At 38.4% G+C, this 17,306-nt stretch overlaps 1 protein-coding gene across 1 annotated transcript; it reads left to right on the forward strand.

The window, feature by feature from the left end:
* Positions 1-587: 587 nt before the first annotated feature.
* sycp2l (synaptonemal complex protein 2-like) lies at positions 588-17,306 on the forward strand (the record flags this gene model as incomplete). Its single annotated transcript, XM_079805921.1, is given in 30 exon segments — positions 588-626; positions 861-980; positions 1,090-1,237; positions 1,240-1,406; positions 1,528-1,552; positions 1,659-1,744; positions 1,826-1,914; positions 2,274-2,308; positions 2,391-2,533; positions 2,621-2,673; positions 2,783-2,828; positions 2,928-3,020; positions 3,102-3,162; positions 3,350-3,513; positions 3,625-3,658; positions 6,880-7,031; positions 7,318-7,367; positions 7,512-7,557; positions 7,807-7,906; positions 8,005-8,048; positions 8,117-8,234; positions 8,323-8,390; positions 8,470-8,530; positions 8,664-8,762; positions 9,636-9,745; positions 14,233-14,327; positions 14,504-14,603; positions 16,344-16,402; positions 16,844-16,925; positions 17,115-17,306. Coding segments are annotated over 30 exon segments (2,556 nt in total). The 3' UTR covers positions 17,184-17,306.

A 17,306-nucleotide genomic window follows, 5' to 3' on the forward strand; every position in this document is an offset into this window, starting at 1 on the left:
TGTTGTTGTTGTTGTTGTTGGGTAGTGTTTTTAATTAGTTTGTCAAATCAGAACTGTATAATTATAAAATATCAATAAATAAATAAATTCAATTTCATGGCAGTTTTTTTTTCTAATACAAGCAGAGAAATGCAGGCAGTGGTCATACGCCCCTCGCTGTCTGTCACAAAAAGTTAAATTTTATACTCGCAATAGTCGCAAAACATAGTTCTGCAGTTTTGCACAAAATAAATATCTAACGTTTAAAATTTCGCTGACAAGTAAATTACAAGTTGGTGTATTTATGCAAACGTTGTGTAAGAACTACAATGATGTATAATGACGTTTTCACAGATCCAGCAACGTGCTACTTAATATTCATAAGGCAAGACATGTCAAAAAGACTGCCCCCAGCCCCCAAGCTGTAATGTTTTAATGCACTCTCAGACCTTCTTAAATCCAATAAAGAAAACAAACATTGACTATAGAGTGTTTTAGTAAATATAAAAAATGTCATAAATAAGTTGGTAACTGAGTTCACGCCTGCTGAGTTCATACATCAGTCCTATAGCCTAGAGCCTAATTAAAAGCCACGTGTGTTTAATTAGATGGTCTCCGAGGAGCTCGCCTGCCTGTGCATCATGAGTGTGAGTTCTTCTCTGGAGGTTTATTTTATAGCGGTCTATTATTATTTATTTGAAGATATATCCTCTAGAGCTACACAGACTAATAAAATCATGATTAATTATGTAAGCCTATTAGCAGCTATATGCACTCAATTGTACTTTCATTTGGAGCACAACCAATCAACCCTATTGAGTTTGTTTTTGTTTTTAGTTGCTATCCCAAACATTCATCCAGTGCTTCTCTTAATTGTACAGTTTACGAGTAGATTCCATGATGCCTTTGTTCAAAACAACGTTAGCATGGCTATTATGATACTTATTGAAGAAAAATCTTCCGTATCCTTGACCGATCGACTGGACGAAGTTGTCATCAAGGCAGGTTTTGAATTAGCTTTTTCTGAATTTTCAAATAGCCTATTGCAATTTTGTAAGATTCTCCGCTGCAGAAGTGGACCTTTCATACATTATTATTACTCTTCTTTAGGAGCTGCATAAAAACGAACATAATAATGTTTCCTTAATATTACAAGCAATTGAACATCTGATCAGTAAGGATAAGGACATCATCCAGAAACTTGTACATCACGGCTTGGTTGTGAAGATAAGCATTTATTTAATTCTGAATAACATTAAACGTCTAAATACTGGTCAGTAGCCTATGCTCATTTATCATATGCTCGTTTTTGTTTTGTTTTTTACATGTTGAATTGGTTTGAGTTGGCGTCAGAGTATCTTAAAGAACAGCACAAACCACCAAGGGACGCCATGAAACTCATGGAGGTTTTCTACGAGGTTGCAATGGTAATACATTTTTCTGTCTCTAACTTCGCATTATTATATTTTAATATAAAATGTTTTTGTTACATTTGAAATCACCGAGGCAATACACTAATTTTGGAAGACTTTTTTTTTTTTTTTACAGAGTCTGTGTCAGATCACCTTTGCAGGTGACCCATTCAAATATTTTTATATGTTTTGTTGTTTGTTGTATAGTTGTGTTAATTGTAATAATAATGATATTAATTATAATAATAAACTCGGTATTGTTGGAAGGCAGCAATAAGATCCTGGATATATTTCTGCTGCGGTTTGGAGCTGTTGTTTTGGATTATGAAGTGCCTTTCGGTCTGCGTCTAGAGGTAATTATCATGAAGCTATTGGTAATAATGACTGGCTAAAACATGTATACTGTAAAATAATTTGACATTATTTTTACTCAGGCCATCAGGACCATCAACTCTATGTTGGACAGCAGTCCCAAAGACATAAGGAAGAAACTCTGCCAGTCAGATGACCATACAGGGCTCTTGTAAGTCATCAACCACGCATTGACATTAAATGGAGAGTATGGTTGTTACACACTCTAAACTTCAAACGAAATTGCAAGCAAGTTGAGACCAGTCGCGATAGGTTCACTAAATACAAATAGTTCTCTATCGTTCTAAGCTGTGAGATCAGGTTGATGCACAACCTAGTAGAAAAAAACGGTAGGTTACTCTGCAGGGACGTTGGAGCGCTCATGTAACTCATACAGTGCATGTTGAAAGGCTGCGCTCTAGTGGACAACAGATTGCTCTACACTATAACAACACAGACTAGAGTTTCCATTAAGAAAAGAAAAGGAGCACATTTTCTTTGCAAACACTTTTGCCTTGTCATTGCTTGCAGAGAAGACTTGGCAAAAGCGCTGACAGACATTGGTGGTAAGTCATCAATTTGTAAACAATTTTATTTTTTGGAACATTGGCACAATGTTCACATTGTAATATCTAATGCTGTCACCAGATTATGAAATGCAGGTGGCCATCTCTGAAGCACTCTGCAGGATGACACCAAGGAAACTAAGAGAAGACTTTGCTGGCAAATGGTTCAGTTTCAGAAGCTTTGCTTCAGCTTTTACTTCAATTCGTGACAAAGATTTTGAAACCGTATGTTTAGGCACTTATTTACTGCTCAAAGTACTATTATCACTAAGCACAGGTATTGAATTTCTTCTGTTTTTATTTTATTTAAAGGACTGTAGGACATTTCTGAATGAACTCAATAATTATTTTGGGAATTCAAGAAGGTATATTTGTATTAATAATAATAATAATAATATGTTGTTGTTGTTATTTTTATCCAGTCACTTGTATCCATAAAGTTGACATTTTCATGATCCTGTTCCTCTGTCTTAGAGTCTTCTCATTCCCTTGTATTCAGGCATTTCTTGATTCAGTTGAGGTAAGCATGAATTGTTTCCCTACCTTTTCACATGCAGATTTTACATGTATCTTGTATTTTCTCCCATCACATAGTATTTGAATCATCTTTTTTTTTAAGCTCTTCAAGCCTGAAGATGAGTTTCTAATAGAGTTTTGGGTGGATTTCAACATTGGAACATCCACCATTAGTTTCTTTGTAAATGACCCACAGGTGTGTCCAAAATATGCTTTAGTGCAAAAAGGTTTTTAATAAATCAGCAGTGTAACTAAACTGAGCTTTCATTTGTGGTAGAACACACTGTGGGAGCTGATTCACCTGCCTAAAGATGTTGTCAGCATGTATGATCTTCAAGGTGGGTTTAATACCAACAACAAGCTTTTTCAAAAAAAAAAAAAAAAAAAAAATTCATGGCTTTCCTTATTAAAACTAAACACAAACCTGAAGCAGTGATTGAAATTGCTTTTTATATTCCACAAATATTTGGTGCTCAGATTATTAATCTTATGTCTTAAAAAAACTTTTTTCTTTTACTGTTTCAGAGTGTGATGATCAGAAGATATTGGCTGTTCACATGAGTACCCCAATCACTCATGGAGAGATCACTGGCAATATGGTCAAAATCATCTTTAGTTCAGAACACAACATCCAAACAGCCCTGACGAAAGTGTTTGCAGAGAAAACACAGCCTGCCTCAGCCTCAAAGGTATTGGCATGTTATACAGTACTGTTTTCAAAGAGTCATAGTCAAATGTGTAAATATGATTCACACACATATACCAGGCAGTTGTTATAAATGTATGTTTATTTTTTTTAGGACACTCTGCAATCAGGGGATGCCATGATAGAAGGCACAGCACACCTTACACTTCTAGTTTAAGTTAATTTACATTGTTCCAGATTTATAAATATGAAATATCATCCTGTACAGGACCCCAGCATGAACAAACAGTGAAGCTGCAGAAATTGTCCAGGCAGGTTTTTCTAACTTTGGAAATTTATGTAAAGCCAAGTGTTTACATTTGAGAGTGCAGAAGGCATCTTGATTTCTGCTTTTGATTTCATTAGACAAATTAGTATCTGATTTCAGAGTAAGTTTCTCTCATGAAAATATTTTTCTTGCCTAGTCCACCTGCTGGAGAAACTAAAGGCATCCATCAGGTAGCTAGATAATTCAGACATAATTCAGCAAAAGTTGCATTTGTGAAAGGTTGTTTGGGCACCCGGTTTCACCAACTACCAGTTATTTTTCAGCTTTCCCTTCTTTTGAGTGGACCAAGCAGGTATTCAATATCAAAGTAAGCCTGTTTATTCTTGGATAAATGCATTCGGAAAGAGAACACAGTGGTTTTAAGCTTTTCTTTCTTTGGTGAGTGAAGAGTCAAAGGAACCCCAGGCCAAGACATCTTTCACTTTAAGGATCATTCAGATTCAGAGGTATGTGTGTGTGTGTGTGTGGGGGTGGGTGGACTGGTAATCCCTACGTTATGGGGAAAATGTCCCCACAAAGATGGCAATATCCAAAATCCTCATCCTTGTGGGGACATTTTTAGGTCCCCATGAGGAAAACATCTTATAAATCAGACTAAGTGATGTTTTTTGAAAATTTAAAAATGCAGAATGTCTCCTGTGATGGGTAGGTTTAGGGGCAGGGGCAGTGTAGGGGGATAGAATATACGGTATGTACGGTATAAAAACCATTACGCCTATGGAAAGTCCCCATAAAACATGAAAACCCAACGTGTGTTGTGGTTTGAAATGAGGACCCACAATCTTATATTGTGGTGTGTATTCACGTTTCAGGCCACGTCCCTCACATTATGAGGACATGGCATTGTCCTCATATTTCAAACCGTAAACTTTATTTAATTTTTTTACTCAATGTAAAAATGCAGAATGTTTTCTTACAATTTATAATTAACTCGGGCAAGCTCAGTGCACAGTGCAGTTCATTTTCATGAATTTGAATGGATTGTGGATGGTTGAAGGATGCAAAGGATACACTTGATGCATCCTTCAAAATTAGTTGAATGAAGGATATGAAAAGAGAGCTGCCTTCCAAAGATTCAAATTGAGACAGTGTTTGACAGTGCGGCAAGATATGCAGCCTTACTAGGAAGCAGCCTTCTGTTTTTGTTAGCACCCGTCATATTTGTCTGAAGACCTAGATTAGCTGGTTTAGGACAGTGTAGAACAGTGGCCTTCCAGGAGCAGGTTTGGACACCCAAGTACACCCATGGCCAAAAGTATTGGCAGTGACAATTTTGTTTTTGCAAAGTTCACTGATTCAGTTGTCAATTCACATTGTTTATTGATTGTTGTGCAGAGTGATCAGATTAATTTTAAATTACTGCAAAAAAATATTTTGCAAAATTACCAGCTATCATCTTCACGAATTATATCATCAGCACATGGGAATAGTGTGAACGAATGATAGTCAGGTGAAATCGTTCTGATTGGATTATAAGAGCAGACCATATATTCTGCTATAAAAGGAGGGAAAAGTGCTTCCAGCCATTGTTATTGTGTTAGCAATGGTTACCTCTAAAGAAATGTGCGCAGCCATCATCACTTTTGCCTCAAAATGACGTAACATGCAAGGGTATTGCTGCAAAGAATATAGCGCCTGAAAAAAAGTATCATATCAAGAACTTCAAGAAGAGAGGTTCAATTGCAGTGAAGAAGTTGTCAGAATGTCGCAGTGTGTCCAGCAAGCACTAGGACTTTGTCACCACCAGTGCAGAGCTTGCTTAATATCGGCAGCAGGTTGGTTGACCTGGTGTCCAGAAGTACAGTGAAGAAGCCACTTCAAAAACATCTAGGACAGACTGAAATTATGCAGGAAGTACAAGGATCGGTACGGAGCCCCTAAAGAGGTGTGGTGGAAAAAATTTGGGATGTGAGTTCCTCCGAGAAACTTTGCATTCCCTCGCAAAGCTTTTGTGTTCTCTCGCAAATATATATTTTTCTCGCAAAACCTGCTATGAGTTTGGAGTGTAAACACTTCCTGTTTAATGTCCCGCTGGCATTGTTTCAAACAGCTTAGTAGGCTACGTTAACAGTGGAGTGGTTCATAGTTTTATTTTAAACTTGGACTTAAGTATAAAGACATGTGGTCAGTGCTTCAAGGAGTTCAGTAAAGTTGGTAATATATATATTCACAGATTCAAACTTCTCAGATCAATAACTCGTGAGCTAAACATTGTTAAACCAGAAATTATACTTTTTTAATGTAGAAAACGAGAATGTAAATAGATCTGAGCAGACAGTTGTTATTGTAGCCTACTGAGCTGTTTGAAACCATGCCAGCGGGACATTAAACTCACAGCAGGTTTTGAGAGAGAAAACAAACGTTTTGCGAGGTAACGCAAAAGATTCCTCCCATTCCAATTTTTTTTTTTTCACCACCATGTCCCGATTCGATTGTAAGGAGAAGAAAAGGTGAACACTAGTCCTGTGTCGTGCCAACATTGAAGCATCCTGAGACCATCCATGTGTGTGGGGTTGCTTTTCATCAAGGGAGTGTGCTCACAATTCTGCCCCAAAACACTGCCATAAAGAATGGTATCAAAACTGAAAGAGCATCCAGCATGATGGAGCACCATGTCAAGATAATAAGTGATCAAGATAATGAAGTGGCTTGGAGATCATTACATTGCATTTTTTTTTTATCTGTGGCCATGCAACTTCCTGGATCTTAATCCCATAGAGAACCTGTGGTCAATCCTTAAAAGTCGAGTGGACAAGCAGAAGAACAGATCGCTATCTGTCAGGATTTGGCCCAGATGATGTTTTCCAGTATGCCAACACACTTAAATACTGACTTTTTGCACACTGAATGTTTTTGCCAACAAAAGCATTTTAAAAATGTATGAAATGCTTATTTTCCAGCATACAATAGAAACGTAAAAAAAAAAATCTACAAATACTGAAGCAGCAAACTTTGTCACTTTGACTAAATTTGTCACTGCCAACCCACCCCCCCATTTTGGAAGCTGACCGACAATATTCCTTTTCCAATTCTATTGTCATATTTTTTAATGTTAAAAGGCCAAGTGATGAAGAATTGTAGTTTTCTGGAATGACGTATATATATGGCTGCCCCAGGTGATCCTTGAGGTGTCTCAATGTCTGAGTGACACTTTTGATACAGAACGATCAGGGAAGTCACAAGACAAGAAGCCAAAGACTTTAACGTTCATGACTGCTTTATGGAGGTACCAGGTCAGTGGAGTGCAGTGACACACCAGATCCCACTGTCCAGTGTTTGACTATTTTAGTATTCATTTCTTGACAAAATCTTGGGCTTCTGGGTAAGTTTGTTCATTTTATTATTTAACTTGCTGGCCAGTGCCTTAATGTCCATGAATTGCCACTCAAATGGCTGTTGAAAATGAGAAACATCTCATATTTAATTTTGAAGTTTCAAGACCCATTTCCAACCCTAATGGATTCATTTTCTCAGTTTTTAAGTTTAGGATCAAGTTGAGATTTTGGCCTTTCTGTTTAGGTTGAACGTGCCAAGACTGTATTGTTCTGTCAAACACCATCTTCTAATGGGTAAGTGACATCTCTGTCTGATGCTCATCTAATATCGAAATCAGCAGATGAAATGCAGGAGTGAAATAATGAAATGCATTACAACAAAATGTACTGCTGTAAATTTACTATAGTTTCACGAAAACATGCATCTTTTTTCATTAGGTCTACAAAATCCCTCCCTGACACTCTGGGTAGAACTCCTGTGAAGGTTAGCCAGAATATGTAAAGGCCCCAATATTTTCATAAATTGGTAATTTTATACATGTTAGACATTGGTGCATTCAGAATGTTCTAGTTTTCCTAATCTAGTTTTCTAATAAACCTGGCATTGTATAATGAATACTGTTGGCTCTGTGGCATATTGCTTATTCCTCTCTATTGGAAGCGGCTTTGGATAAGTCTACAAAATCCAGATATTAAACGTACAAATTTAATGTAAAATGGGGTTAATTTGCAGAAGAAAATAAGGGTGCATTCAGATGAAGGGTTTCTCCGCAAGGACACTCCACATGCTGACTACAGCAGGAGAAAGCCCAGAGCTAAGGGCAAACTCAGAGGTATCATTCCTCATCCTTCAAGACTATCACTTTATAAATCATTCATATGTGCTGCAACCTGACTTGTTTTTTTTGTTGTTGTTTTTTTTATTGCATAGTTCTTCCTCTTTCTTCACCCAGCAGTAATGAGGAATTCACCAAGGTAGAATGTAACTTTTCAGAAGATTTGCAGTATTTTAATTTAATTTTTTTTTTTTTTTTTTTTTTTAGTATTCAACACCCAAACAAAGACCTAAAGTGACAAGTGAAGACTGGCACTCTCAAGTCAAACTAGAGAGATCACTGAACAAAGAATCGTCTTTACTTAAAGAGACCACTGCTGATTCAGGTCAGTATGATTGCATCTCCAAGAGGCCAATCTCAGAAGATCGTTTTTTTCTGATATAAATGTCTTGACATTGTGGTTTCTTTTCAAGGTTTTCCAAACAAGTCTGTTTCTGAAACCAGTTTACAAGCAGAAGAACTTGATAATCTTATTGAAGAGGTACAACTTGTTTTCAGTATGTTGTGCTTGTAATGCATATATATCTTAAAAATAAATAAATAAATACAAATTGTCTTAGGAGCAAGGTTTGGATAAAGAAACACCACTTCCCCAAAGAACTGAAGCACTTGAAACATCAGGTAAGTACCTAACCCATCCCCCCACCCCCAACATACACTTTTCAGCATAAGATGTTCATAATAAAACCCCTGAAATATTACAGCAATCTGTAACAATTTTGGTGGTAATAGAGGACACTTGTGTGCCACACAGAGTTGTATATGGGCCTGAAAGGGGACAAGCAGCTGCCCAGACAACCAACATTCCAGCCTAGAAGACTTTTCCTATCTAGCCCACTAGAGGATGCTGCAGGTAAATGCGTTCAGTCTTTAACATCTTATAGAGGAACGGATACATTATGAAAAACTTGACCCTTGAGCTTTCCAACGCATATGGGAATATTTAACTTTTTTATTAACAAGACTTTTAGACATTTTCTGAAAAGTATGGTGGTGCTGAAGAGTAGTACCTCTGTAAATGGGTGACATGAATGATATCATGTGCAGCTTACCATTATGCATTTGGCAGACATTTATCCAAAGCAACTTACACTGACTGCATTTGTGGTATTTGATCAGGTCATGCTTTCCCTGGGGATCAAACCCATGACATTGGCATTGTTAGCGCAAGAGCTACAGGAATGCTGCACGAACAGATACACATACTGTAAAAGTTGGTAACAATTTCTATCGACAGTTCACTTTAGACATTTTACTTACATTTTTTTAATGAAGTCATTAGAGCATTAAAAACACTTTATTCTAATGGACCCCCAACAGACATTCTACTGACTATAAGCTACTTTGCAAGTACATGTCAAATTATTCTACATCAACACAAACCTTAAGCCTACTAATACTGTAATGAAAGTTAGTTGATGTGTAGTTGCAAAGTTACTTATTGTTAGTAGAAGGTCTTAAGTAAACTATCAAAATGGTGTAACCTAAAAGTTTAATACTTAAGAGTTCAGGGTTTATTCAAATCACTAGTGATCACAATCTCTTTTGCTCAACTTGTTTTTTTTGTTTTTTTTTCGCTCAAGCGTCATTCCAGTCTTTGCTCGATGCTTTTTCTGCTTGAAAGGAGGATGAAAAGCAGCCATTGTGTGCTGCTGCTCACTGGCAAACGAGAGTGACCTGAATGCCAAATGAATGTCCCTCTCTCCCTCTCCGTCTGTGTGTATAGAGCGAATAACTGAAGTATTGATGGAAGATGAGGAGTCCGAGGAGGAGTTGGGGACAGGTGTCAGAGCTGCATTTAATTCCTTTAAGACTCAGTTGAGAGCACACTTTTCTGTGAGTACAAAAACTGCAAAAAAAATAGTTCTACTTCCATATACTTTATTAGCATTAATTTTACCAAAACTTGTTTAATTTAAGAATTTTATTTATCCAAAGGTGAAAATTGTGATAAAATCTAAAAATCATCAATTTTGAATTAAATAAAATGAAAGGAGATATTTAGCAGCTATATCTGAGCAGCTGTTCAATTAGTAGAAGCGAATGGGTGCAGTCAAACTTCCAAAAGCACAAAAAAACCCATAAGAGATCTGTTTCTTAAACTGATAGCTTCATTCGCTGACGTTGGTTGTGACGTGATCAGTCACATCATGATATGTGATAAGTATTTCCAATGCCCTGTGACTTTTAGCCAGTTCATAATTGTATGGCTTACCCCATGCCCCCCATTTTAGCAAGTGGGGCATTAATGACATAAGTTCAAGACTCAGAATTACTCAATGTTATTAATATGGAGATATACACCGATCAGGCATAACATTATGATCACTGACATGTAAAGTGAATAACACTGATTATCTCCATCACGGCAAGTCTTAGTGGGTGGGATCTTTTACGCAGCAAGTGAACATTTTGTCCTCAAAGTTGATGTGTTAGAAGCAGGAAAAATGGGCTAGCGAAAGGATTTGAGCAAGTTTGACAAGGGCCAAATTGTGTTGGCTAGACGACTGGGTATCTCCAAAACTGCTGCTCTTGTGGGGTGTTCCCGGTCTGCAGTGGTCGGTATCAAAAGTGGTCCAAGTAAGGAACAGTGGTGAACTGGCAACAGGGTCAAGGCTCCTAGATGCACGTGGGGAGCAAAGGCTGGCCCGTGTGGTCCGATCAAACAGACGAGCTACTGTAGCTGAAATTGCTCAAGACGTTAATGCTGGTTCTGATAGAATGGTGTCAGAATACACAGTGCATTACAGTTTGTTGTGTATGGGGCTGTATAGCCACAGACCAGTCCTGCTGACCATGCTGACCCCTGTCCACCGCCGTAAGTGCCAACAGTGGGTACGTGAGCATCAGAACTGGACCATGGACAATATTAGGAAGGTGGTCAACATGTTATTCCTGACTGGTGTATAAGCTCAAACATAAAAACAAAATAAATAAATAAAAATATTAAGAATATAATTAAGCTTATTACAATAAAATGTGTCTGTGTATAGAAACTTAGAAACACAATGAAGCTCAAGCCACAAGTGTGGTCATGCTTCATTTCAAATCTGAGGATGATATCTCTACAACTATGCATTCTGTGAATAATTTCATAAGATCATGTCAGGTGAGTTTTGAAAGAAGACTAAAAGATAAAAAAAAACCTCATTAGCATCTTATCAAACACCCATTTGCAGTCTGAACTGCTCAATTAATTCTGTTATTCTCAATCAACAAACTTTTCACACCTCGGCCGGTATGAGACTTAATCTTCATTATTATTTTCTCATTCTTTTGTATTCAGCCAGTATAGACTTTATTCTGGAATTCAATGGCTTGCCAATCAATACCACTTTATCCCACTTTACATGAATCTACCTATTATCTGAAGTCTTTCACTTAAAAACAACAAAGTATTATTGGGACCTTATGTGAATTATTTTAACAAAATAGATTGTGAAATAGAATATAGATCCTGGTGCAACAGGTGCATTAGAGATACAATTAGCATCAAGCTACATAACACAATTTAAAAAAAAATCACACTTTCCGATCTATAACTCGCTTCAAACTACCATCGAGTGTTTGTGTTACCTTCCGCATCTAATGTGGATTTTAGTCATATGATTTTAATGTTATTTAGCATTTTATATGGAGCTAATTTATAATGTAAACATCCATTTATTGATATGAAAATAACCCAAATCTCGTGAAAATAACACAAACCATATACCATCATTATCGTGTGTTCCCTTTCGAAAACCGTTCACTTGTATTTTGTCACTAGACGCTTCTGGGAAACTCTGAAATGTTAAAGCCTTTTATTAAAAACGTAGTGCAACTGCACAACCATAACAGTGCAGAACTCTGCATGTGCTCATTGGCTGGGCAGTGGGAACTGCATGAACCTATGGTGATGCGGCGTATCTGCGAGAATATCTGCAAATTTTCAAGAGCAATTTTCTCAGTCGATTATCCTGCACCCCCTCCCGTCTACGAGCAAAAACGACACGAGCTGGAATGGATGGTGAACTGTTCCACATCCTATCAAAAGCCATCAAAGAGCTCTGCCTCGACTGGCCTCCACCAGAAGAGCCTGCACGAAGCTGCCTCAATGAGTGGTTCCTGCCGGGGCACCAGCAGGCCCCTTGCCAGCAACGTATGACGTTCTTTCTAGAGGTTCACGATGAGCTGACGAAGTCATGGAATGCCCCATATTCGGCCCGCCTCCACACTTCCGCCTCTGTCGCCCTCACCACCATTGACGGCAAAGAGGAAAAAGGCTATGAAAAACAGCCTCGGACGAAGCTGTGGCTGCGCTCCTTTGCCCACCCACTCTCATTGGATTGAAGGCTTCACCCATCCAAACCATGCAGGGCCACTTCAGCTCTCATTGGCCGAGCCTACGCATCCACTGGCCAAGCTGCCTCTGCCCTTCACACCATGGCTGTTCTCCAGGTGTTTCAGGCCAGACTCCTCCAGTCTATGGACGAGTCTGGACCAGGCCCAGCTGTTTTTCATGACCTACGCAGTAGGGGTTGAACGACTTCCGATATTTTCAAGTCGACATTTATGTGATGAAAGTTGAGTCGACGTCGACTAGTCGCTGATAACGTCATTAATAAACAAATAACCCTGAACCTTGAGCTGAGACACATACACAAGTTTTCTTGTGCAAAGGACAGCTATGGCATATTTCACAGTCCTGCCCATAAGGTTATTGCGCCTACTACAACAGCTTTTCTATCAGTTCTTTTGTCTTTGGGTCGTTGTATTTCTCACAGATTTCTGCTCGTTCTGAATCAGATACAGATAAAGTAGCACAAAGATTATGCTGGCTATATGAATGCATTAGTGGAGAGAGCAATTGCGTGTGAATTCTAGCTATGAGTTTTAGTTACTAAGAAATATGTTAACTTTTCAGTTCTAAGCTATTGGAGCAGTTTAGTGATACATCACAGAACAGTATTGATACATTTCTGCGCTACTGAATGGTTTTAAGGCGCGCGCGCGATCTCCGCGTGATGTGCGAGCTGTGTGTGTGTGTGTGTTACAAAGCAGCACGCATTTTGCACGCTTATTGTACAGGTCAGTTAATCGCCGTTCTTTCTCCCAATCAATTTTGAGCTTCCAGATGGTATAATCAAACATGTCTTGTGGAGAGCTCTCTGAGTATGTATTTATTTGTCATTTTTAACTGTTGGAAACAGAGCCTGGCAGCCTGCGTGAGGGGAAATGGCTTATCCTGTCGCGCCCTCTATAGGCCAGCGACTAGTCGACGTCAAGCTTAAAGCGTCATGGCAGAGCATTAAAGTCGACTAGTCGGTGCAATCCCTACTACGCAGCGCCACTGACCTTGCCCTGCGTGCCATGAAAACAACCGCCCAGGCTATAGGAAAAGCCATGGCCAGCCTAGTGGTGCTTGAGTGTCACCTTTGGCTCAATCTCAAAGAGATCAAGGATGCAGTTAAGACTGCCTTCCTCAAACCTCCCCGGTTTCCACCACTGGTCCCATAGCATCTAGCGATGCAATACTCGTTCCCGTTATTCTCATGGAACCGAGGTTACGTCAGTAACAGAGCATCGCTTAATAAATAAGCGAATAAGCTGCTTCTTTCACGTGTTGAAACATTTATTTGGTTCATTCTTCACAGAGCAATGGACGAGGTACAGAACAGTGTCATGCAGAAGGGCAGGAATTAGGCAGCTGTAGAGATCGAAAATCTGACGCAAATCAGGAAAAGAACAGACAGAGCTCGCTGTTTGCTCTGTTTTAGCTCTTCGGATTGCATAATTTGGTGGTAAATCAATAAAAATTGTATTCTGTATGACGAAATATTTTGCAAACATGCGAGTAATAAATCTATATTTCTCCTAATATGCGCACGTTTGAACTAAGAGCCCTAACGGACGCTGTCTAGAACATAAATAAAATGCATTAGATGTGGGTTAATTCATATGAGTATTGATTTTCTATTCAAAATATAAAAAATTACAGATCTATTATTTTGCACTGCTGACATAAAATAAAAAATTGTCACTGCAACCTAGTTTTATCATAAACGGGGGTCAAATATTGAAGCTAGAGTCTTTTAATCTTTCTAATGATACTCAGTTTGTCCTGAAAAAGTAAGAGTGTGATGTTTTAATGTTCAGTAACAACAAAATCTGGGGCCATCTGTGATCATTGAACGTGAAGGGGCCAATTTCATAATTGATGCATGTTTGTCAGTACATTTTGTGTTCAATGAAATAAGCCATATAGGTATATGCATGTACAGTTGGGTGAACTAGCCCCTGACTTGTTTAGTCAGCGGGAAATTCTTTTCTTTGGGATCTAGAGCAGGTATAAGAAGATTGAAGCCAGATCACTGCAATCTTTAACGGACTGTCAGAGAAATGTGACCTCTCTCTTGGGAACTGTACACAATCAAAGGTACAGAGCACAAAACACAGTGTTAGAATTAAACAGTTTTTTTTCCTGCTTTGTCTATGAACCATGTCTAAAAATATAATCACCAGTTAAGCAGATAAAATAGCACTCCTCACTTTTAATCTAAATGGTTATTATAGCTGAGCTGCAGTAAATGAACCATGCTGCTCTGCATGCAGGTTGGTGCATTTGGAGCAGTTCCAGAACTCGGTGGTGCAGCAGTTGGAATGTTTGGAGCAGGACTGTCTGTCTCTCAAAACCATTGAGAAGGAGACTGTGGTCTGTCTCAGTTTCTCAATACAATGGGCACATTTTCATATAAAGTAGATTGTCTTCAAAGGCAAACTGAAATGTTTATATACACAGCAAAAAAAAGAAACCACCTTCCAATTATAGGTAAATATTTGTATAAACATAAGATTCAACAACCAACTAAACAAGTTTCACAGAAACTTGATAAACTGAAATTAATGAGTCCCTGGAGGGGGAGAGGCATTATCAAAAGTAATAGTTTTTCTACTATAAAAATCTGCTGTGACCAACAGCTGCTTTAAGTATTACAGTGCAATAGCATCTCTTCCTCATGGACTAGATTTGCTAGTTCTTGCTGTGAGATGTTACTCCACTTTTCCACTTACAAGTTCTCGAACATGTATTGGACAGATCAGCTGCCCTTCCTGTCTCCCTGTAGCATGGTTTTATAGGCGTCTTACATTACGGACATTGAAAAACATCAAAAGCAATAAAATGCAGAGTCGGTAGATGGGTCTCTTTATGGCTTGTTTCCACCGAGCGTTGCAGTACGATTCGGGACCGTAAACCCTGATCCGGCTTGCATTTCCACCGCCAACAGTACGCTTATGATAGGCAGGGTGTAGCGATCGAGGTCTCACGTGAAGAAGAAAGCGACACCGTAAACAACAATCGACGACATACAGCAGATCTTGTTCTTGCTTCTCAGCATGTGGCTGTTATCACAAGACAAGCTTTGTTTGAGCCAAGGCTGCAAGGAAAAACACAGCTGAAAAAGCACACTCCAATGCCGTTCAAATTTTTCTGTCAACCAATCAACGTTCTGTAGTGGGTCTAGCTCAACCCTTTAGTACCGAACTACTGTGCTATGTTCCCCAACGGAAGGGTGCCAAAAAAGTGGTACGCTACAGTTTGGAATTAGGGTACCATTCACAACTTCTGACAATGGAAATGGCAAAAATTGTATAACGTACTGAACCGTACCGCTCTATGGAAACGAGCCATTAGTGTCCTAAGTTATTGTAACCGTTACCTTAATTGTCTACTGCCTGTAAACTGTCTTCACTCTTAAAAATGAATATTAGCCCATGATTTACTCACCCTCAAGTCATCCTAGGTGTATATGACATTATTCGTTCAGACGAGTTATGAATTCCATAAGTGCATCTATCCATCATATAACTGCTCCACACGGCTCCGGGGGATTACTAAAGGCCTTGAAGTGGCGCGTTTGTGTAAGAAAAAATATCCATGTTAAAACTTTGTAGACTAAAATAACTAACTTCCGGCGGATTGTACACATCGATTTACGGCGAATGAGTAAACCTTGACCCTTGAACCCTTGAAGCATGCGTATTGACGAACGCAGAAGCGCAGCGGATAGAGCAAAGCACCGGTCATGAATTAGTCTAAAACAAGAATTTTTAAAGAGAAATGGTGGAGGATTTCGATAGAAGAGAAGAGGGGCTTGAGTTTGTTGCCCAGCACTATCCGCGAGAGGCGTCAAAGCTTGCGGTGCTTCTATACATCGTGTCAGGGTTTGTTTCATCGAACAAGCAATAAAAACATTGTTTAAACCATTTCCAATATAGTTCTGTAAAGCTTATTTGTACTTTTTACAAAATTCTTTAAAATATAGTATCCCGAAAAAGGGGCGTTTCTTTTTTTTTTGCTGAGTTTATGGTCTCCTGAACAAAGCATATTATAGCAGAAGTCTGTTGATGAAGTGCTGTTGTTTGTCGTCATACACTCTTGGTCTTGTTTTAGAATTTCTGGCAGTCGGAGTCTGACACAGTTCGGGCATTCTGTGATGGACAGCAGAAGAGGTAGGGAAGTCTACGCCTACTTTATCATGTGTGCTTGACAACTAACATGCTGTTTTGGTCACACTTTATATTAGGTGTCTAATACAAGTACAAATTAATATGTACTTACATCAAAAAATAAGTGCATGTACATTGTTCATGTACACTTTTGCTGCTACTGAGGTGGGATACGGGTAATGTCGGGGACAGGTTTAATGGTGTATAAAGAGGTAGGGGAAGGGTCAACTGTGTAATTATAGATGTAATTATTGAAATTAATTACAGATTACATGCGGGTATTTAAAAAAAAATTGAAGTACAATGTAAACTAAGTGCATTGTACAGTATCTAATTTAAATGTAGTTAAAACAACTAATATAAAGTTTTTGTCTGTAAATTGTAAAAAAAAAAATCATGTGACCAATGCAAGTTCTTAAAAGTGCTTCTGATCTTCCATGGCAGGTTGGATTCTCTTCTAATCCCTCATGCAAGTGCTGAAGCGACATTTAGTCTATCACCGAGAAGAGATGTCAAAATTACTGTGGTAAGTGGTTTGTTCATTATAGCTTTTTTTTGCCAGCAATATGTATAGACTTTTTAAATAGAATATCTTTTAAATATAAACTTTTTTTCAGGAATATCTGACTTCTATTTATAATGTTAGCATGTTTAATTAATTAGCTTGCAATTAAATTTTACTTTAGCAAGTCATCTGAATTTTCATCTTCCCCAGCCAGCCTCTCTCCGAGGACAATCATCCATTGTTGCCCTATCTGGGACCACCACCACAGATCCCTCATAGGACTTTACACTTATAACATTTTCTTTCATATTCCTTTATTTTGCCTGTCTGAAACATCTCCAAATTAAAACAATTTGATTGTTGTTCTAAGTGTATTATATAATATTAAACATCACACAACAT

Source organism: Gobio gobio (assembly GCF_949357685.1).
Source record: "Gobio gobio genome assembly, chromosome: 23".
NCBI lineage: Eukaryota > Metazoa > Chordata > Actinopteri > Cypriniformes > Gobionidae > Gobio > Gobio gobio.